The sequence below is a fragment of the Mus musculus genome, chromosome 11 (genome assembly GCF_000001635.26).
Source record: "Mus musculus strain C57BL/6J chromosome 11, GRCm38.p6 C57BL/6J".
NCBI lineage: Eukaryota > Metazoa > Chordata > Mammalia > Rodentia > Muridae > Mus > Mus musculus.
This window is the reverse complement of record NC_000077.6, coordinates 87,144,743-87,168,746: the sequence shown is the minus strand read 5'-3', so window position 1 is coordinate 87,168,746 and position 24,004 is coordinate 87,144,743. Positions and strand designations below refer to the sequence as shown.

Here is a 24,004-nt window from a genome sequence, read left to right as displayed (position 1 = left end):
CATTCATATAAATTTTCTATGTATAAATCTGTATATGAAGTCTCTGTAGAGACAGGAGACAACTAAGATAAGGTTCTCGCCTTCCACAGTGTGGGTTCCAAGGATTAAAGTCAGATTGTCAGACTTGGTGGCAAGCACCTTTATTGACTGAGCCATTTCACCAGCTCAGCTTATCGACATTTTTACTGTGGTACATTTTTTACTCAGGAACTCATCAGTTTCTCAATAAATGTGAATAATATAAAGGGTCCTGAGAGAAAATAATTACGAGTGTCACACAATCATAAGACACTGCAGACTATAGCTATGTACATCCTGCACAGAATTAACAAACAAAGCCAGGCAGAGGAGCACTCTGGTTTCTAAGCAGTCTGCAGATAGAAGCTGTAAGATTACAAATTCTAGACCAGCATACATGCATAGTGAGTTCAAGGCTAGTCTGAGTTATATAGTAAGAACCCATCACAAAATCAAACCACTACCCAAACAAAAACACAACAAAACCCAAGGGTTATGGATATAGCTCAGTAGTAAAACATGTGCACAGGGCCCTGTGCTTGATGCCCAGAACTACAGAGAGAGAAAGGGAGAAGGGAGAGGAGACGAGAAGAGGAAGCAACAGAACAATATAAGCCAGGAATAGTGGCACACAGCTATAATCCCAGCACATGAGAGGCTGAGGTAGAAAAACTGTCAATTCAAAGCTAAACAGGAACACCTGTCTCAAAAAAGACATGAAATGATAATTTTAAAAAGTATTTAATAAAAACTGTAGAGCTAAAGTGTACTGGCTGGTTTTATGTTGACAGAAGTTAGAGTCATCAGAGAGGAAGCAGCCTCATTTGAGGAAATGTCTCTGTAAAGGTACAACTGTAGGGCTTTTTCTTAATTAGTGATTGATGGGGGAGGTCCCAGCCCATTATGGGTGGTGTCACCCCTGGGCTAGTGTCCTGGGGTCTACAAGAAAGCAAAGCTGAACAAACCACAGAATCAAGTCAGGAAGCAGCACCCTCCTTGGCCTCTACATCAGCTCCTACCTTCAGGTTCCTGCCCGGCTTGAGTTCCTGTCCCAACTTCCTTAGGTGACGAACAGCAATGTGGAAGTGTAAACTAAATAAACTCTTTCCTTCTCAACTTGCTTTTTAGTCAAGAGTTTCGACACAGCAATAGAAACCCTAACTAAGACATAAAGTACACAAGTTTGTACTAAAAGTCAATTAAATCACTTACTTGGAAGTTTCAGGCAAGCCAGCCGATAGTTCCAAAAATACAGATAAATAATAGCCACGTACAACTCCATTTCCATCCTTAAAAAAACAACAGAAAGAAAAAGAGGTTATGCAAAACAAACTACAGATCAACTCCAACAAAAAACTTTAATGAAACAATGAAGCCAACAAACAGAACACAAACTGTTATCAGGTAATTGGGTTTACGAGTATGTCTAAGCTTGGAGTTGGGGAGATGGCTCAGCAGTTAAGACCGCTCTTCCAGAGTTCCTGAGTTCAATTCCCAGCAACCACATGGTGGCTCACAACCATCTGTAATGGGATCTGATGCCCTCTTCTGGTGTATCTGAAGATAGCTAAAAGTGTACTCATATATCTTTAAAAAATGTTTTTTTAGATGTACTTATTTTATATCTATGTTAGGCCTGCATGTATATCTGTGCACTGTATGTGTGCACATCTGACCCTTGGAGGTCAGAAGAGTCTGAAGGATCCCATCAAATTGGGAATTACAGATGGCTGTGAGCTATCACATGGGTGCTGGGAATCAAACCTCAGTCCTTTGTGAGAGCAACAGTGCTCTTAACTGCTGATCCATCTCTCCAGCCACTAAAACTTTCTTCTAAACATATTTATCTCCCTATAAAGCAGAAATACATTTCATGATGTTAGAGTTTACACATTCATATTTAGCACTGTTTTTCACAAATTGAGTAATAAATGGCATAAAGAAATTACTAATCTCTTTACCCCTTTAATAAGTAAACTAATATACTCCAAAACACTAAAGAAAAGTTCAAAATTGAGTTGAATTTGAAAATTGGAAAAACTTACTGGGTAAACTTTTAACCTCCAACAAAGTCCTGAAACTTGAAGAGGCGGACTGTAAACAGGATCTGCTCTCTGCCGCAAAGTGCTACAGAAAAAGAAAACCAACCAAATTCCAACATCAAAACTATTATGAAATGGCAACAAGCAAAACCAAAACCAACTCCACCATATGTTAATATTTAAAAGACTGAACAACAGAAAGTTTCTGAACATGTCAGTTTCACTAAATAAGCTTGAATATATTTATATAACGAATTAATGATACCAAAACACTCAGCAGTTATCTTTTAAGTCTCAATTAAAACACAGCAAGAACTCAGTATCCATGCCATTTAAGAAAAATCAGAGTACCACTAAGTAGCTCAAATTTAATTCTGGCTCAGTAAGCATTCTTTATTATTTCAAATACAAAAACATAGTGAAGAGGATGCTGGATCAACTGGAACTAGAGATACAGAGTTACTTTATGGTACAGCATGTGTTTAGCATACGCATAGCCCTAGACTCAATATTAAGCACCAAAAATAATTAAACAAAACTGGCCACTCCTGTATAGCATATTCTTTTTAATGGAGAAATAAGAATGTATATCAGCCATTAGCATGTGTAGAGAAAACTCAGCAAGGCTTTTAGCTACAAAATTACCCAATAATGATGGAGAAAACAGGCTGAGGAGGCAGCTCAGGTGTAAACTTCCCCCCCAAGCACAAGGACCTCCTCCATCAGTCCTCGGAGCTGAGGAAGAACTGTGAGACACGGTACTCGCACTCGCCATCCCAACACACGAGAGGTGGAGCCAGATGCACCCTAGGCCTTCATGGCCCGTTAACCTAATGTACTTGGGGACATTCCAGGATACTAAGAAATGTCACCGCACAAAACTGAGGCCTGGAGAAATGGCTCAGCAGTTAAGGGTATTAATTTTCTGTCAGAGGACCTTAGCTCAGTTCCCAGCACCTACAATGAGTAGCTTACAACTACCTGTTACAACAGCTCCAAGAAATCTGAAATCTTCTTCTGGACACCTTCAACACCTGCACTCACACGTACGTATACAGACACACACATAATTTGAAATAAAAATTAAAGAGGTGGACAACACCTAAGGCTGTCCTCTGGCTTCCACATATAAAGACATACAAGAATAAATCAAAATTAAAATGTACATGCACACGCACGCGCACACACCACCACCACCAGGGAAAAATGAATGGTGCAATATAGCTTTCTACTTATCACCACCTACTCCCATTTCTTTCCCAGAGGCCTTATATTTTTAGTTCCCCTTTTTGTCTTGCACTTAAAGAACAGTCTCTCATAATCTTCATGATTTAATATATTTACTTCCAGACCACTATAGTGGTGGACTCCTTTAAATCCCAACCTGGTCTACATAGCAAGTTCTATGGCTAGCTGACTATATAGTGAGACGCTGTCTCGGATGGATGGATGGATGGATGGATGGATGGATGGATGGATGGATGATAGAGGATAGAGAGATAATTGAATTATAAGTTTACAATTTTAATTTCTTTGATACAAAATCCAAGTGTCCTCACTTTTTAAAATTATTTCCTTTGGGACTGAAGAGATGGCTCAGCAATTAGTAGCTGTTCTGTTAGAGAACTCAAGTTCAGTTCCCTGCACTACAGCTCACTACTACCTGTAGCTCTAATTCCAGGGACTCTGAAGATCTCTTCTGGCCTCCATTGGCACCAGGCCATGGTGTGTATATATATGGAGTATTGACAAACATGTAGGCAAAACACCCATACACATAAAAGAAGATAAAATAAAATCATACAAATTTAAAATATATTTATTATGCTAGGCAACAGTGGCACACACCTTTAGTCTCAGCACTCAGAAGGCAGAGGCAGGTGGATCTTTTGAGCTTGAGGCCAGCCTGGTCTACAAAGGGTAGCTTGGTGTAGAGAACTAGTTCCAAGACAGTTAAGGCTATATAGAGAAACCCAATTTGAAAAACAAAACAAAAGGTTCCTTTTCCCAGAATAAAGAAATAGTTGGCTGGGCGTGGTGACGCGTGACTTTAATCCCAGCACTCGGGAGCCAGAGGCAGGAGGATTTCTGAGTTCAAGGCTAGCCTGGGCTACAAAGTGAGTTCTAGGACATCAGGGCTATACAGAGAAACCCTGTCTCGGAAAAAAAAAAAAAGTCACCCTGACCATACAAGTTGAACACTACTAATCCAAAAATATGAAATCCAAATGTTCTAAATCTGAAATTTTTAAAATCCAACAAAGCAGCCATAGAGTAGAAGATACATACCCAACTTCATGCCACAAAGTATGGTCAAAGCAGTCACTGAAGATACTATATGGAATTACCTTTAGGTTATATGTTATAATGTATATATGAAACAAAAAATATATTTTGATTTAGATTGGACCTTATATAACCAAGATATTTTATTTATTATCTATGTGGTTTTTGGTTTGCTTTGTTTTTTTAACACAGAGTTTCTCTGTGTAGTTCCGGCTGTCCTGAAACTAGTTCTGTAGACCAGGCTACCATCAAACTCAGAGATTTGTCTCCTTCTGCCTTGGAGTACAGGTATTAAAGGTGTGCACCATCATACACAGCACTGTGTACAAATATTTTTAACTTTGAAATCCAAATGCTTCTGCCCCATGACAAGGGAACTGAAGTTCAGCATGCACACTCCAGCAGACCAGCTCTGTTTCCAAGAGAAAACTGTAGTTAAGGACTTTATCAGCTCTAACCAGCCACACAATGAGACAGTGTTGGCTTTTGCACACAACACAAGAAAAACCCAGAGTTCTCAAAACCTCTTACCTGAAGTTCTCTAAAACAAAAGTAGCTGAATCATAGGATGGTACCAATTCACTAAAAAGAAACAAAAGGAGAAAAAATTAATTACTGCCTTAATTTACAATTTTCATTTAGTTAAAAGACAAGTTACTTGATATTATCTTGAAAACTTAGCTGTAGTGCCTATAAAATATTTCCAATCTTTACGAAGCACAGCATTAAACCAAATCAGCTCATAAAACCATCAAGATTATAATTAAAGTGGAAATACAACAAACACTTCAAGGTTACTTACTAGGAAACACTCCCTTCTATGCGTTGGTTACTTTGTATAATTAGCTGTTGGGGCCCTCAAGCATGCCGGGCAAGCATGATCTCACTAAGCTACAGCCCCAGCTCGCCAATACTTTCATAGGATTAGAATACATAATTGAGGGGACAACGGGGATATGTTAGTATAGTTGGCGAGATAAGATGATATCAAATAACCTAAACTCCGAGACCTAATTCATATGCATAGGACGAGCTGACTGATAATAATATATCCTGCTGCCAACTACCTTTAGATCATGTGGATGATTTACGGCATTGTCAGTAAAACATCATTTAACACAAAACTGTATACTATATACAGTATTATAATACATTGTCACAATTGTTATGATTATAAATCGAATAAAACAAGATAAGACTATACCTACAATGATATGTAGTTTGGCATGTGAGTATGTTCATAAGAACAAATAAAAATATTTTAAGTTTTACCTAAATCAGATTATATGGTGATCATGCACACAGCTCACAGAAGGTAGAGATAAAAGGATCAGGAGTTCAAGTCTAGCCTCAGTTAAATAGCAAGTCTGATCCTGGCCTAGACTATGTAAGGCTCTGCCTCAAAAACAATAAATGAACAAATTTATCGAATTACATCATATATTCTCCAAAATAGGAAGATGGCCTTTGCCCTATGGCTGTTATACACACAGTTCCTATCCCAGCTGAGCACGTCACGTACACACCCTAATCCCCAGGCAGCCTTGGCTTCTCTCATGAGATTTATGTCCCACACTTCTCTATCTGTGCCTCATGAATCCTGAATACTTCATAAAAAGTCAAACACCCAGAGGCCTGAGCCAATGTTTCCCAATTATGTGCGCTAGCATTCAATATACAGAACTCCTATTAGCAGGACCAATGCAATTAGTACCTGGAAAGCTTTTTAGGAGAATGTAAACATAATGAGAACTCTTAAATAGACTTCAAATATTAACCAAAAGTAACATGTTTTGGCTATCATCCTGGGTAATATATAATCATTGGTCAGTTTACCCACAAATTTACTATATCCTCTAAAACACAAAGACTTTAACTAATCCTCTTGTCTGTGAATCTATATGCTGCTTTGCTTGTTTGTCTGTCTGGATTTTTGTTTTGCTTTGTTTTGTTTTTTTGGCAAGGGTGTTTTGGGATTTTTTTGGTTTTGTTGTTTGTTTTTTATATATTATGTGTTTATTCTAGTGAAATGTGTGGTTTTTGCTATAAGCAGATTCAGAGCACAGAAAATCTATCTATCCCAGGATATTGTGATATTTCTACATGTCTTATTGGTTTCTATTGCTGTTATAAATACCATGACCAAAAGCAAGCTGGGGCCAGGCAGTGGTGGTGCACGCCTTTAATCCCAGCACTTGGGAGGCAGAGGCAGGCGGATTTCTGAGTTCGAGGCCAGCCTGGTCTACACAGTAAGTTCCAGGACAGCCAGGGCTACACAGAGAAGCCTGTCTCGGAAACAAAACAAAACAAAACAAAAGCAAGCTGGGGAAGAAAGGGCTTATTTCAGCTTGCAATTCTAGTCCATGAAGTCAAGGTAGAAACTCAGGGCAGGACCCTGAAAGGCAGGAACTGAAGCACAGGCTGAGGAGGGCTGCTCATGGCTTGCTCCCTACAGCTCACTTAGCCTGCTTTCTTATACCACCCAGGACGCCTGTCAAGAGGTAACACTACCCAGTAGCCTGAGCCCTCTCACACCAATCATTAACCAAGAAAATATCATCAAGATTTTCCTAGTGGCCAAGGAGACACAGAAATTTTCTTAAGTTCCCACTACCCAGATATACCTCGGTTTAGGTAATGTTGGCAAGCCCTCCAGCACTCTACATATGTATTTCTTACAGAAAACTTCCACACATAAGTAGTATAACACATTGGTGCTGTGGAAGGTCAATGAAGACAGGGATGTGGAGTCCACAGCACAGCCAGACTCCATCTCCTCCTAGCACGGCTTTAGCTTTCCTCAGCCCCTTATCTTTCCTTCTGACATGACTGTGGTCTTCACAAATAGTCATAGTAGTATCCAACTGTCTTCACAGAAAATAGGAAAGGAAAGTAGCCTTAAACCATCTCTATTCTGAAAATCTGTAAGTCACAGATAATTAAATATTTAGATCACTCGGTTAATCAGAACACCACAAACAATGGGAAGAAGCCAGGCGTGGTGGCACACGCCTTTAATCCCAGCATTTGTGAGGCAGAGGCAGGCGGATCTCTGAGTTCCAGGACAGCCTGAACTATAAAGAGAAACCCTGTCTCGAAAACAAACAAACAAACAAAAAACAATGGGAAGAAAAGAGACCCAAAGGCCTCCACTGTAAGGCTACATAAAATCTAGATTCCCTTCTCAACTTAACCATTTCTCCAGATACCTGAAACTAACTAGACTGACAGTTAATCTTTATGCTGTTGAGAAGAATTTGAAGATTCAGCCAATCTGAAAAATTGAAAAGGGAATCAAGATTGCAAACTTTTTCTATTAATTGTTCCTTCCCACTTCTTTTAATATTTGGAAACACTATGTCACCTTTAAAACTTTTTTGAATTATAATTACTTTTAAGATTTGATTTAAAAGATACATATTTAAAAGGTAAACAAAAAGTGAATAGGGCCTTCAAGGGGGCTCAGCAAGTAAAGGCATTTATTGCCGTACCTGACCATCTTGGGATTCAACTCCTTACACACAAATGGTAGAGAGAGAGAACAGATTTCCCAAGCTACCCTCAGGCCCCCACAGGCACCACAGCATTCAGGAACCACTTCTCACACCAAGAAAGAATAGTTCTTTGATTGATGGACTTATTAGTAAGAATAGCTGTTTTCTATGGAAAATGGAGTGCTAATTAAAGAAAAATCTAATTCCCTATTATTTTCCCTTTACAGACAAAATATGAGCCCATCACACTCTTAAGAGTTGTGTTCTCTTTCTACCAACTAGGTTCTGAGAAATCAAACCCACTCCACAGTGCAAGAGCCTGCAATAAATAACCTACTGAGTTCAGCAGCTTACTATAAATATTAATAGTACCTTAAAAGGAGATAATTAGCTAGAAATGTTGGCAGTCACCTGTAATCCCAACACTTGAGAGGTGATAGCAGGAGGGAGCTCAAACTCACCCTCAGTGAATTAGTGAGTTTACGTAAGGTTAGCCTTGGCTACATGAAACCATTTCTTTTTTTTTCTTTTTTTCAATTTTTTTATTAGGTATTTTCTTCATTTACATTTCAAATGCTATCCCAAAAGTCCCCTATACCTCCCCTGCTCCCCTACCCACCCACTCCCACTTCTTGGCCCTGGCATTCCCCTGTACTAGGGCATATAAAGTTTGCAAGACCAAGGGGCCTCTCTTCCCAATGATGGCCAACTAGGCCATCGAGAGCATTTCTTAAAACAAATGAATTAAAATAGCTTATTCAGTCTCTTGGAGTCCCTTCCATTCTCCAGATTTCTCTCTCATGTTTCCTTAATAAATCTATATTTGATCTGCTTAATTTAAAAGAAAGAAAGAAAGAAAGAAAGAAAGAAAGAAAGAAAGAGAAAGGAAGAAAAAAAGAGTATTCAAGTATCTGCCTTGATATACAAACTTAAAATGGAAGTACAGTTTTAAAACTGTTACCTGGTAAAGTCTGGTGGGACAGGTGTGGTGACAAAGGATGCCATGGGCTTTCGGTGAACTTGCTGGAACATCATTAGGATCTCTGAGCTCTTGGAGATCAGCTCGCTCTTACTGCAAGACCGCAACTGTGTGAGGAAAACAGCATCTCAACCAACAAAACATTTGTTCAAAGGCACTGCAAATTTTTTAGTAAAAAAGGAGAGATGTGGTGGTCTACACGTTTAATCCCAGAACTTGGGAGGCAGAGGTGGGAGGATATGAGTTTTATGCCACCCTGGTCTACACAGCCAGTTCCAAGCCAGTCTGGTATACATATTAAGTTCCAGGTTAACCAAGGCTACATAGTGAAAACTTATCTCAAAAATAAATTTAAAAGTCTTAATTAAGAAAACTTGAGGGCAGGTGTGGTGGTGCATGCCTTTGATCATATTGCTTGGAAGATAGAGACAAGCAGATCTCTGTGAATTTAAGGCTAGCCTGGTCTACATAGCCAATTTCAGATCAGCCAGACAACTAGTTCTGACTGCTGAGAGGGAGAATTAGATGAGCCCCTTAAATGGTCATCCAATATAACATTCAGCACTGAAATCATATACATATAAACAAAAAAATGAATTCAAGTTGCGATTATCTATTTGTATACACACACACACCAATAAAAATCAAAGAAAAAGGAGCTACCAATGAGGGGAAGGCTTGAGAGGAGTTGAAGGGAGAAGACAACATGGGAACACGGGAGGAGGAGCTGGAAGCAGCAAAGGAAAGCGGGTAATGTATAGTTTAAATATACTAAAATAAAATCTAGGAAACAGTGGAAAATTACAAAGCTAACCTAGATATTTAATGAAAAAAAACAAAAACAAAAGTAAAACTGAGTCTGTTTGCATATAATTGCAACCCCAGCACTTGGAAGGTGGAAGATTAGAAATTCAAGGTTATCCTTCAGTTACATGAAGAATTTGAGGTAAGCCTGCACTTATATAAGATTCCATCTCAAAAAAAAATTAAAAATAGAGACTGGAAACAAGGTTCTATTGTTGAGAACATCTGCTGCTTAACAAGTAGCTATGCTGTTAAAAGCATTGGCATTTGCAGAGGACCCCGGGTCAATGTCTAGCAACCACAGGTGGTTCACAACATTCAATTGCTCCACTTACAGGGAACCTGATGCCCCCTGGCCTCCCTGAGTACCAGGCACACATGTGCATTACATAAGCAGGAATGTCACATACATATAAATTTTCAACAATATTTAAATTTGAAAGTGGGTTTGAAAATTAAGAATCTTTGGAGAACCTAGGTTTGCATTTTAACAATTAAATTGTTGACTTTATGTGATTTTAATCATCTTTTCCCTCCTGTTTGAAAGTAAAAAAAAAAAAAAAAAAACCTACAAATTTTCACTGATACAGTTAAACAGATACTACAGTTCTACACTTTTAATAAGCATTTCTAATTCTATATGACTAATAAAAATGCTAATATCACACATATTTCACATAATCTTTTTTTAATGCTCATTGATGTTTTGATTGCATATGTCTATATGAGGGTGTCAGATCCCCTGGAACAGGAGTTACAGACAGTCGTGGGCTGCCAAGTGGATGCTGGGAACTGAACCCAGATCCTTTGAATAACCAGCCAGTACTCTTAACCTCTGAGCTCTCTCTCCTGCCCACACACAATCTTATCAGTTCTTGAAATTAAGTTAAGTCAGAGATAAAGAATGAGAAATCTGGGGCTGGAAAGATGGCTCAGCAGTTAAGAGCACTTGCTTATCTTGCAGAGACCTGGGTTTGGTTCTCAGCACCCACATGGTTAACTCACAGTAGTAGCTCACAGATTCAGTTCCAAGACATTCTTTCTAACTCCTTTTCTGGTATCTCAAGTACCAGGCATACATAACAGAACGCATACATACATGCAGGTACTCAGACAGACATATAAAATAAATCCTTTATTAAAAGGAGTAGGAAATCTAATATAGTAAAATATGCACAACGTTCAAAGACTGTGAGTTTGGGATTCTAGAAAACCACTAAGGTTCGAGCACTTTACACTACACTGTGGCCGGTGTCGGCCACTGCTTATTTCTACTGGTTGTAAAGATCATGAGACAGCTCAGGAAAACCACATATTATTGTGGGCTGAATTCTATCTTTCATCATCTACAAATATATACGACACAGGTGCTTAACTAACTGGATTAGAAGATGAGCAACCACTGATCTCAGCATACATATGTCCCTGTGAGGACAAGTGAAGAAAAAATGAAACCTGCTAGCACTTTGGCCTTGAACTGCCAGCATCTAGAACTATGACAAGATTAATTTCTGTTGTTCAAGGATCCCATTCGGTGGAATGCTGTCAAGGCAAATCTAACAAACGAATACAACTATAAAATTCTCTTATGGATGACATTCAAACTATTCCAAAGGGCCAGGGCAACAGACTGTCACCAACCTATAGAGATACTGGAAGAAGCAGAACATTTAAGAGGCAAATCCCAATGAGCTACAGTTAGATCATGTCGTGAAAGGTTATGATGGAATTCTGGCCACTTTCAAAATCCCCAAATGCTACAAGTTAAATAGGTTTTTTGCTGCATGATGTACATATTGCCTTACCATAGGCCCCCAAAGTAACAAGGCCACTGTACCATGTGTTTTTAAAATAAAACCTCAAACATTCAATTTAACAAATGAAGACTCAGAAGCTAGACACCACTGTGGTGAAAGCCTGCTAGCTGAGAGAGAGAGAGAGAGAGAGAGAGAGAGAGAGAGAGAGAGAGAGAAGCACCCAGCTGACCTCCCTACTCCACTGCTGTCCCCAAAGGGAAAAGCTCTTGCTTCTTCTCCGCTGTCTTAAATACCCTCAACTCAGACACTCCTTCCTCTTTCCTGGGTTTCTCTGTGTAGCCCTGGCTGTCTTGGAATTTCACCTTGTAGACCAGGCTGGCCTCAAACTCAGAAATCCGCCTGCCTCTGCCTTGGGAGTACTGGGACTAAAGGCGTGCGCCACCACCACCCGGCATGCCTTTCTCTTAAGTAGGTTGTTATAGTAATGGAAAGTTAATATAATCCATTTCAATTGGGTTTACATCTTTTGAGTAATTATTGTTTATAGCACATAAGAATAGAGCCATCAAGACATGTAGCCTAGGTTTTACCAATGATGATACCAAAAGATATGGCCATTACATAATAAACATACTGATAAATGATGAAAAGGCAAAACAAAACAAAACAAAAAACCCACCAACAACCAACCAAAGCCCACATAAATCTCACTATATTGCCTTAAGCTAACAAATCCTCTGGCCACAGATCTTTCAAATATTTGATGCTACACATAGGCGTGCACCACAGCCTCAAGCTGAGTTGCATACTGCCTTTCATTCCAGCAGCTTCAGAGGAACCCCGTGGAGGGAAAAGCACAATTTACTCATTTCACTGTTAAAGATAATTTTGAAAAGAAATCCTCAGACGTGGCTCCTTGTAGTTATCATCCTGTTTTGCTAGAACTGAAATTGCTAATTAGAGCATACTAACAAACTAAAAGCCTGATAATAACTACTCTAAAAACTGATTCATGAAATATGTCAAAGTTCTCTCTAGCACACCTTTTGCCAATATTTTTAACTGTCTATAATTGTTTATGGCGTTTTTATGGTTTTATTTTCTGCCTCACTGTTAAAAATCAGTGAAATTTCACATTACTGGCTACCTAGGCACCCACTTTCTCTGTCTTCTGCTTGCTTTTTAATTCTCTGTGTACAGATGGAAACCAGAAGATAGTATCATTCATTACTCAGGTACCAGCCACAGTTTTTTTTGTCTCCCCCACTCCCAAGTGTGCAAGACTGACAGCTTGCCCCAAGGATCCTCTTGGCTTCTCTGCACAGCCCCAGGATTTACAAAGTTCACCACGGTGCACAGCGCCTGCTTTTTTTCTTTTTTTCAAAGACAGGGTCTGCAGCCTTAGCTAGCCTGGAACTCTTTATGTAAACCAGACTGGCCTTCAACTCACAGGAGATCCACACTCCTCTGCCTTCCCAAGTGCTGGGAATAAAGTTGTGTGCTTCTATACCCCAACACCATATTATGGTGTTTTTAACATCTTAAAATACTCCTGGCTGGGGAATATTCTTCTACTTTCTTGCCAGCAGCAGAATGTTCAATTGGGAGCATATCTTTGATTTACATACTATAGAATTCAGAGCATATACCGGAGAAAATATTCCCCTGCCTTAACCCTCCCAGTTGCTAAGGGCACAGACCATTAGGGACAACTCTGTGGTTTAAATGTTCTTAACTTTGTTACCACTATGTGCATGCATGCTTCTGGAAGTCAAAGGATAACTTTGTGGAGTTTGTTCTCTCTCTTCCTACTTTTTTACATAGGTTCCAGGGATCAAACCCATGTAGCACACCAAGCTTTCATAAAAAATGTTTATACCTACTCATACACCTTACAAACTCCTCACTGATCATTGAGAATTCATTAAAATTATTTAAATCATCCAATCAAAACATCAAAAATAACTACTTGTCCTGTCCATTCCTACACATGAGAAGTCTCTATCCTTTTCCTTCTTCCTATCTTACTGACAACAGCCTTTCCCAGTGTACTGGGCATGGTGAACTTGTAATAAAGGGGCTGAGATAGGAGGACTCTGAACTCACTGGCCAACAAGTCTAGCCTAGTTGCTAAGCTCCAGGCTGAGGAAACTGAGGAAACGTGGACTCACAGGAAGGATGGTATTCCTGAATATGACATTTGAGGTTGTACTCTAGCCTCACATGCACTGAATATAGGGCTGCAGAAATAGCACCGATGTTAAGAACACTAGCTGCTCTGCCAGAGGACCTGGCTTCAAATTTCCCAGCACTACGTGGTAGCTAATATCTGTCTGTAACTACAGTTTTAGGATCTGACTCCCTCATCTGGTTCCTGTGGACATTGCATGTACACAGAACAGACATACATTCAGGCAAAATACAAATACACATAAAATAAAAATCATTTTTTAAATTTATGTGTGTGTGTGTGTATCATAGACCTAACTAAATGGAGATCCTAAAACAATACTTATAAAAAACTTAAGAGACTATTTTAAATATGACACAAAATGAACAAACTGATAAATTAGACTTTGGCAAAAGTTTAATAATTCTCTACTTAAATAAAAAACAAAACAAAACAAAACAAACAAACAAACAGCCAGGCAGTGGTGGCGCACACCTTTAGTCCCAGCACGAGGGAGGCAGAGGTGGGCAGATCCCCATGAGTTCAAGGCCAGCCTGGTCTACAGAGTGAGTTCCAGGACAGCCAGGGATACACAGAGAAACCCTGTCTCGAAAAACAAAAAAGAAAATCTTTACAAAGCATTTACCACATAAGGATTTAACATCTACTTTTTAAAAAATATATATTCTACAGGAGGCTGGGGCAGGAAGCCACTGAATTCAAAGCAAGTTCTGGAGCTTAGACACTTATTTAAAATGACAATGTCTTAGGTTTCTACTGCTGTTAGAAAACAGGAGAGCAGCCGGGCAGTGGTGGTGCACGCCTTTAATCACAGCACTAGGGAGGCAGAGGCAGGCAGATTTCTGAGTTCGAGGCCAGCCTGGTCTACAGAGTGAGTGCCAGGACAGCCAGGGCTACACAGAGAAACCCTGAAAACCCTGTTGAAAAACAAAAAAGAAAGAAGGAAAGGAAAGGAAAAAGGAAAAAAAAGGAAAAAGGAAAAAGGAAAGGAAAGGATAGGAAAGGGAAAACACATGAGCAAAAGCAACCTGAAGAGAGGTAAGGGTTTACTTGAGTTTACAGCTCTTCCTGTAAACCACATTCTGTTCCTGACAGAAGTCAGGCTAGGCTTCCAAGGCAGGGACTAGAAGCTGATGCAGAGGCCGTGGGGGGAATGCTGCTTGGTGGGCTGCTCATGGCTTGCTGAACCTGCTTTCTTATACTACCCAGGACCACCTGCCTCATAGTGGCAAGTCTCTACTAAGCTGGGCCCTCTCACACCAATCATGTATTAAAAAATACCCTACAGACTTGCCTCCAGCCAACCTAATGGAACCATTTTCTCAACTGACATTAATCTTCCCAAATAGCTGACAAAAACTACCTAGAACAAACAACAGAGAATGATAAAAACTAAGAAAACTCAATAAAAATAGAGGGAAAAGGTTTGAAGAGAACTTCAACACATATGGATGGCAAGTAAATATAAGAAAGGATTTTCAACATCATTAGACAAAGGCAAACAAAAAATTACAGCCATAAAAATACTCTCATGAAAACAGCTATTGTAAGATTTGTGCCATGTGCTACCAGTACTGCAAAGGAACTCTGACCATACTGGTAGCAATATAAAATGGCCAACTTGTTCAGAAGACGATCAGCAATTACTTAAAAATAAGGGCTGTAATGGGACTGACTGTTGAGCAGTCATCAGCATGTAGTGTTTTGCAAAGGAGGTCAGTTCCCAGCATCCACAATCACCCATAGTTCTAGCTCAAGAGACCTGACCATTTAGACCTCTGCATGAACCCACCCACACCCATATACATACACATACATATAATTAAAAGCAAAACAGGACTGGAGAGATGGCTCAGTGGTTAAGAGCACTGATTGCTCTTCCAGAGGTCCTGAGATCAATTCCCAGCAGCCATATGGTGGATCACAACCATCTGTAATGGGATCCAATGCCCTCTTCTGGTATGTCTAAAGATAGTGACAGTGTACTCATATACATAAAATAAATAAATTTTTAAAAAATTTAATTATTTTTATTTTATTTTAAAAATACTTGGGCTAAAGAGATGGCTCAGCGGGTAAAAACAGTGACAGCTCTTCTGAAGGTCCTGACTTCAAATCCCAGCAACCACATGGTGGCTCACAACCACCCATAATGAGACCTGATACCCTCTTCTGGTGCATTTGAAGACCGCTACAGTGTACTTATATATAATAATAAACAAATCTTTGGGCCGGAGCGAGCAGGGACTGAGCGAGTGGGGCCAACTGGAACGAGCCGGGTTGACTGGAGCAAGCAGAGGTCCTAAAAACTCATTTCCCAACAACCACATGAAGGCTCATAACCATCTGTAGAGCTACAGTGTACTCACATAAAACAAATAAATAAATAAATCTTTAAAATTCTTTTTTCCAGACCTTCATCACTTGGCCTAACAGGAAGAGAAACACATCCATGTAGAAGTTTGGATAAGAGTGTTCCTATTAGCTCTAGCATAGCAGCCCCAAACAAACCTCTGAATATAATCAGTTGAATGGAAAAGCAAATGTGATGTTTATATAAACTGATCGCTCTGCAATGAAAAGGAAAAAATTGTTGTATTCAGTACCATGAATAAAACCCAAAAGTAGTTTTGCTGAAAGAAGTTAAATATAAAATGAATGTTTGAGAATATATTTTTATATAACTATAGAAAATATCCATTTATGACAGAAACCAAATTGAGGGCTTCACAGAGAACAGTAGGTGAACAAAATACAAAGATGTACAAAAATAAATGTCCATGTTCACCACTGTGACAACAGTGATGGTTTCAAAACGATACACATTTGTCAAATTATCAACCACATACTTTCCACACAGGTATAATGACTAACATCAGTTGGTTTTTGGTTGTTTTTTGTTTTAAAAACAAACAAAACAAAAAACATAAATCCTCAGACATTCACCCAGCATACTGCAATTGGTATAAAATGACTCTCCTGATCCCAGAATAAAAGTCTCAGGACTGCTGTCCTGGGTGTGGTACTAGCACCTGGGAGGCTGAGTCAAGGCGGTCATGAAAGGGAAGTTATCCTGGCCTATATAGAAAGCTCCAGGACAGTTTATGCTTAATATGTGTCAAGATCTGTCTCAGACAAACAGGAATGAGCTTCCTGAGAAGAAAATATGAGTATTAAATAAATATGCATCTAAATAAATATGCATGTACTAAACCTTACAAGTCAACTGCCAACTGAGTGAAAATAAAATAAAATAAAAAATATTTTCAGACATGCAATGGAAGTTAATTCTGACTAGCCATCCTGACAAGCTATTGAAGGGTAAAACAGCAGCACATGAATAAGCCAAGGGTCTTAGCAATAATAGAAACCAGGAAATAAAGACTCAATACAAGAAAACCTCTAAAAAGGAGAACAATTTTCCTGGACAGTGGTGGTGCATCCCTTTAATCCCAGTAGTTCTGAGGTAGAGGCAGAGGCCAGAGAATCTCTGTGAATTTGAGGCCAGCCTGCTGTGCAAAAAAAGCTCCAAGAGAGCCAGGGCTACACAGAGAAACCCTGTCTTGAAATGCCAAAAAACAAAGAGAGAGAGAGACAGAGACAGAGACACAGAGAGAGAGAGAGACAGAGACAGACAGAGACAGACAGAGGAGAGAGGAGAAGGGAGGGGAGGGGAGGGGAAGGGAAGGGAAGGGAGGGGAGGGGAGGGGAGGGGGAGAGGAAGGGAAGGGAGGGGAGGGGAGGGGACGGTACAGGAGGGGCGAGGAGGAAGGGAGGGGCAGAGAATACTCTAAGGAGGTAGCTACATATTGGGCAGCGGTTATCAGACAGGCAGGTTCATGGGTCCCAAGGAACCTTGCCAGAGAAGCAGACAGGGGGAGGGAGACCAGAGAAGAAGGAAAAGAGAGAAAGAACGAGAACAAAGGTAGAGAGAAAACGCCAGGGGAGGGGAGAGAAAGAAAAGAGAGGGACCAAAATATCTGCATTAAAAAGAGAGGAACTTCTGAGGGATAGGAAGGCCAGCCTTGGGCTGGAAAGTACAGGGTAAAGGGTAGGATACGCCAGCCATACCTTGTAACAGGTAGGAACTGAGAGATAATGAGAGAACCTGGAGGCCAGGCCCACTTTGGCATGTTATATATGCACCTCAGCCTCTTGTCCCTGATCTGAAACCCAATACTCTCTCTCATTCTGTCATTCTCATTCTCATTCTCTCTCTCTCTCTCTCTCTCTCTCTCACACACACACACACACACACACACACACGTACGTACGTACATTTAAAACACAAGTACTCCAAAAAAAGTAAATTCAAGACAAGTGAATGTGCCAGATATTTATGAGATATTATAGTCTTTATACTATGTTTATTAACCGTCCCCCAACATGTTGATGAGGAAAGACTTCTTGCCAATGAGTTCAGCAGTATATCCCAAACATCTAGCATGGGGCTGGAGAGTGGGCTTTTAAAAAGTGTGTACTGCTCTACAGAAGTCCCAAGTACAATTCTTAGCACCCACATTGGGTGGCTCACAACCAAGTATAACAGGGGATCTGATGCCCTCTTCTGGCCTCCACAGGCACCTGTACTCACATGCACATACCCACAAATATATACATAATTTAAAATAAAATAATTTTAAAAATCTAAAACATAACTATTATCTGAAACTCAACAGGTATTCCCTTAATGCTAAACTTTAATAGAACAATCAGTACATTTAGGTAAATGGCAATAACCATTTACCTAAAAACTACCAGTTAAATCATATGGGGAAATTTCACCTTTTATAAATTTGCAAATATCTGAATTATCCCTCCCAACAAAGTAAATTTAGACAGGCAGGGGGTACTTATTTTAATGCCAACACTCAGGCAGACCTGAGAGTGTGTAGCCAGCCTGTCTACACAGAAAGTTCAAAGTCTTAAAAAAAGGGTTATTGTGTTTTGGCTTATTTAGAAATCTTAACAATTAGCTAATACCAACTCTATGAAAATCTCCACTATAGCACACAGATCTTTTGATGTCATAGTTTCTATCTCCTTTTCTCCCAATATCCTAGCAGAAAAGTGGGGGGAAATATTTTAAAAAGATATAGTCTTACCTGTGTATATTAGTTATTTTTTGAATGCTGTAATAAAGTGCCAGACCAAGGGAACCTATAAAAGGGAGGTTTCCTCTGGGGTTTAGTGTCAGAGGGGAACGAGTCAGTCACCAACATGACAGGGAAGCTGTAGCAACTACAGCTGAGGGCTGAGATCTCTATCCACAATCAGGAAGTAGTAACAGCAAATAGGGGCGAAGAAGAAGGGTAGACAGCAGGAGGTTTTTAAACCTCAAAGCCCACCACAAGTCATATACTTACTCCAACAAGGCCACACTTCCAAAGCCTCCCCAACTTCAACACCAACTGCGGTCTAATTCAGATACCTAAGAATATGATCATCTCATTCAAACCACCACACCTAGCGATCAAAGGCCCCTGCAAACAAAGGTAGGAGTGTCACCAGTTTAAGGCCACCCTAAGCCACAGTATGAGATGCTACCTCACTAAATACGAAGGAGGTCAGGGAGGAGGGACATGGATGAAAAAAGGATGAATACATTAGTACTTGGATGCAGTATAGGGACTATGAGTCCTAGGATGGCCCCAAAAGCCTATGTAACATAGGCTGGCCTCAAACTCATGGTACCTTTGCCTCAGCCTCACACAATTCACAGCTGTGCATCATCCTGCCCAGAAACCGCTCTTGGATTCTGTTTAATATCTAATACTCATTAAGCAGCACATAAACAAATGTATTTTATCACCTGATGTTCTACCTCCTGAAGTAAAGATTCCAACAGCTCCGTTTCTTGAGTAAGAGATGTCTTCTGACCTGTTTAAAAGGAGCAAAACAACACTCAGGGTCACTGCTGGGCAAAGCTTGAGATAACCTCCTGTGAACACACGCTGTACAAGAGAACCACGGCAACTGAACAGAACTCCATTCCAGTTCCCACAATGCCTTTCCTAGAGCTTTAACAGCTGAATATACTTTCTAAAAGGAGCTTAGAAAGTAGAACATTGGAGGTAACCCTATTTTTAGGCGAAATTCAATTTAGGACTACAAAATTTATCTAAAAAAATGGACAGGATGGGGTTAGAGATTGTTAGAATGCTTGCATTCAGTTAATTATTCTGAAATTTCTTCCCAAAATTTAACTTTTGCTTAAAAGAGGGATGCAGTAAATTGGCAAGATGCTTATGTTAAATTACGACAAAAAGTCTGTCTTTTAAAAACAAAAGACAAAGTCAGCCCACAAACCTAGAGAAAGAAAATCTACAAAGATAGTACAATAGCTTTTCAAAAAAAAAAAATTAAAAAAAACCCAAAAGCAAAGACAATGACTGTAATGGGAAAGAATACTAAACTTGGGGAGATGTCTCAGAGCTGGCTCAATGGGCAAAGTACCAGCTGCACTGGCCTGAAGACCTAGCCAGGGCAACAGTAGATGCTGGGGAAGGGAGCAGGGACAAGCAGGTCCTGGGAGCTCAGAGGTCAGGCAGGACAGCCAAAACAGAGCATCCCAGGCCCAGTGATAAACACTGCCTCAAGAAAAGAAGCTGGTGCCTGGCGGTGGTGGTGCACGCCTTTAATCCCAGCATTCGGGAGGCAGAGGCAGGCGGATTTCTGAGTTCAAGGCCAGCCTGGTCTACAGAGTGAGTTCCAGGACAGCCAGGGCTACACAGAGAAACCCTGTCTCGGAAAAAAAAAAAAAGAAAGAAAGAAAGAAAAGAAGCTGGAGAGTGAACTCAGTGTTTAAGCACACACGCTGCTCTTAAAGAGGATTAGAATTTGGTTCCCAGCACCTCTGACAGAGCAGCTCATAACTTCCAACTACGGCTCTAGGAAAAAGGCTGATGCACTCTTCTGGATTACTGGGGCACTTGCACTCACAGGTACAAATATCTATACATAACCATGTAACTAAAAATAAAATAACTGAGCCGGGCGGTGGTGGCGCACGCCTTTCATCCCAGCACTTGGGAGGCAGAGGCAGGTGAATTTCTGAGTTCGAGGTCAGCCTGGTCTACAAAGTGAGTTCCAGGACAACCAGGACTGCACAAAAAAAACCCTGTCTCAAAAAACCAAAATAAATAAATAAATAAAATAACTATAATTTTTTTAAAAAATAAAAAAGGGGTCAAGACACCCAAAATGCACACAAGTTTGCATATTTATACATACATGCATTTATCACAAATACACACATATTTCTTCAATTAAATTTTATAAATCTATACTGCTGGTATACATGACTTTTAGTTAAGCAAGGCTACACGCAAAAATTCATTTGGTTACTATTCAAAATCATATTAACAATAAAGAATACTTTAATTGGCTTATGTACTTTTAATTTTTCTTTAACCACTCAAACATGGTGGTGCTTTCAATTCTAGCACTCAGGAGACAAAGGCAAGTAGTTTGTGGCCACCCTGACCTAAACCAGTCAGGCCTACACACTGAGACCCTGTTTCAAAAAAAAGAAAAGAAAAAGAGAAACCTCAAAGGATAAATTTTAAATTTCTTTTATTGTGGGAGAAGGGACTCATGCCATAGCATGTGCAGGGCAGTAAAAGGGCAGTTGTGGAAGTCCTCTTCTTCCATCATGTGCGCCCTGCAAACCCACCCGAGCTCATCAGCCTCAGGGGCAGATACCTTTACTGGCTGATCGGCTCGAGTCTTTGGTTGGTTGGTTTGATTTGGTTTGTGTAGCCCTGGTCGTTTAGGAACTCACTCTAGATTAGGCTGGCCTCAAACACAGAAATCCACCTGCCTCTGCCTCCTGAGTGCTGGAATTAAAGGCATCAGTAGTGGCATCTTCTCTTAGTTGTGGAAGGAAAAAAAAAAAAATCAACAACAAGGTTCACAAATCATTTAGGATTTTCATACAATGGCTGTGAAAAAGTTTTCTCTTTGATTATATTCCAACAGAAGCCAGACTTGTGGTCAGATTAAACAACATAGAGTTCTTAAAATTCCTACCTACTATCAATTCATTAATTTACTCCTTAAAGACTGGACCACAAACAAGATCACGATACCATGGCAACAGAATGCAAGCACACTCACCCATGAGAGTTATGAGCTTATTCTTCAGCTGTGTATCTAGTCGTGCAATCATCATCTCTACCGCATTCCTAATTTCCCGAACACGCTCGTCCTTTGCATTTCTTACAGCTTCTACATTTCTTTCCTAGAAGATAAACACGAAGGACAAATTGTAACTGAAGTCCTTTACAACAGAAGCAAGAACATGATAATGCAATCATTGTGATTACTCTTAAATTCAGTTAATTGCCTCTTTAAAATTCATAACCAATATTTTTAATAATTGTACTATGTAGGCAACATTGCTTTTTAAAAATTCTGTAAATTTGGGTCAGTAAGGTGAAAGATGTTTGCCAAAAAGCCTGACAACCTGACCCCAATCCCTGGAATATATGTAGTAGAAAAGAACCAGTTCCTTCAAGTTGTCCTCTAACTACCAAAGCAAGATAGATAAGTAGGAAAAGGTGTCTACCACAAACCATGATGACCCAAGTTCAAGCTCAAAGACCCACACAGTAAGAGAGAACCAACTCTTGCAAGTTGTCCTCGGCCCTCCACATGCATGTTCTCGAACACATACATGTGCAAAAACATACATTACAATAAAGCGCGTGCCTTCAATCCCAGCACTTTGGAGGCAGAGGCAGGAGGATTTCTGAGTTTGAGGCCAGCCTGGTCTACAGAGTGAGTTCCAGGACAGCCAGGGCAATACAGAGAAACCCTGTCTCAAAAAACCAAAAAAAAAAAAAAAAAACCTAAAAGAAAAAAGTATTTTTAAATAGTTCACTCACTGATAGCACAAGCCCTCCCTAAAGCTGGAAATCTTACAAAAAAAAAAAAAAGACAAGAATGATTGCAAAAGTCACTGGGGCTGGAAGATGGGCTCAGCTAGTAAAGCACTTATATTGCATGAACACAGGGGCCTAAGCTTGATCCCAGCATTCACATAAAAATCAGTACAGTGGAGGCAGAAACAGGATCTCTAGGGGCTTGCTGGCCCATCAGCCTAGCCTAACTGTTGACCTCCAATTAACAGTGAGAGACCTTATCCCAAAATACAAGGTGGATGGCTCCTGAGGAATGACACCTGTGATTGACCTTGGGCCTTTTTGCTCAGATGTCAATTAATTCTGTAATGAGAGTAGACTTTTCTAATACACTACTGACAATTCTCAGGCTAGGGAAATGGCTCAGTGTCTTAGGGAAGTTGCTGTACAATCCTGGCAACCTTAGTTCACTCCCCAGAATCCAGAGTTTGTCCTCTGACCTCCATATATGCCCCATAGCATAAGTACACACACACACACTCAACTGTCTCTATATGCCAGTGCTCTGGGTGTAAATTTCTCTACTTTTTGATGCTAAGACTTGAGGTTTATCATTCCATCAAATCTTTAAACTTTGATAATCTTGATTTCACCATCTAATTTCTGTCTGAAAATATAGCACAGAATAAAAGAGGATGATAAATCTTATGTAACAGTAATCTTACCACTTCTTGAACTAAGCTGATCAGCTCCATGAGACGTCGACGAAGTTTGGCTACCTCTTCATTCACTTTAGTGACATGTTGTTCATAAATTTCTGCCAAAGGTTTAAACGTGTGTCCACCATGCTACAGAAATCAACATGAGTACTGTAAGGAGGTTTCATACATTACAACTACATTTACATTCTCCTTTAACACTATGGACAATCAAACTGGTAAATATTTTCAAATAAATTTAATCTTTTTGTATCACCTTTATCTTCTTAAAACAGGGCCAGTGTTTGCAAAAATTACCCTGACAGTGGAGCAATGCCTTTAAGAGACATTAGGAAAATAATGGAGCTGGGCACGGGGAAACATGCTTTTAATCCAGCACTCTGGAGGCAGAGACAGGTGGATCTCTGAGTTCAAGGCCAGTCTGGTCTAATAAGAGTTCTAGGACAGCCAGGGCTACACAGAGAAACCATGCTGGGGTGGGAATACTGATTGAGGGTTATCTTGTTTAGCAAAAAAACAAACAAACAAACAAAAAAAAAAAACATTCTGGTCTCCGAGAAAAAAAAATGTGTACTTTTTGTTGTTGTTTTAGATTTATTTTATTTTATATGCATGAAGTTTTACATGAATACCACATGTATGCCTGGTGCCCTACAGAGATCAGATGTTGGATACCCTCGACTAGAGATACACAGATGTATAGTTAGTTATATAGATGGAGTTATAGACAGTTTTAAGCCACCAAGTGAGGTTGAAAATTAAATCCAGGCCCTCTTAAAGAGCAGTAAGTGCTCTAAACTGCTGAGCCAACTCTTTAGCCACGTGATATGGATAAATGGTGACTTTGAGG

At 39.9% G+C, this 24,004-nt stretch overlaps 1 protein-coding gene across 8 annotated transcripts in view; it reads right to left on the bottom strand.

Moving 5' to 3' along the window:
* Trim37 (tripartite motif-containing 37) overlaps nt 1-24,004 on the bottom strand; it is a 124,085-nt gene that overhangs the window by 82,128 nt on the left and 17,953 nt on the right. For all 8 annotated transcript variants that reach the window (XM_011249212.3, XM_006534072.3, XM_011249210.2 and 5 more), the window contains 7 exons: nt 23,161-23,283; nt 21,690-21,813; nt 19,384-19,451; nt 8,802-8,926; nt 4,878-4,928; nt 2,064-2,145; nt 1,231-1,307 (listed from right to left, as the gene is read on the bottom strand). In XM_011249212.3, the coding sequence (XP_011247514.1) occupies nt 1,231-1,307; nt 2,064-2,145; nt 4,878-4,928; nt 8,802-8,926; nt 19,384-19,451; nt 21,690-21,813; nt 23,161-23,283 (650 nt within the window). The remainder of the gene's footprint in view (nt 1-1,230; nt 1,308-2,063; nt 2,146-4,877; nt 4,929-8,801; nt 8,927-19,383; nt 19,452-21,689; nt 21,814-23,160; nt 23,284-24,004) is intronic.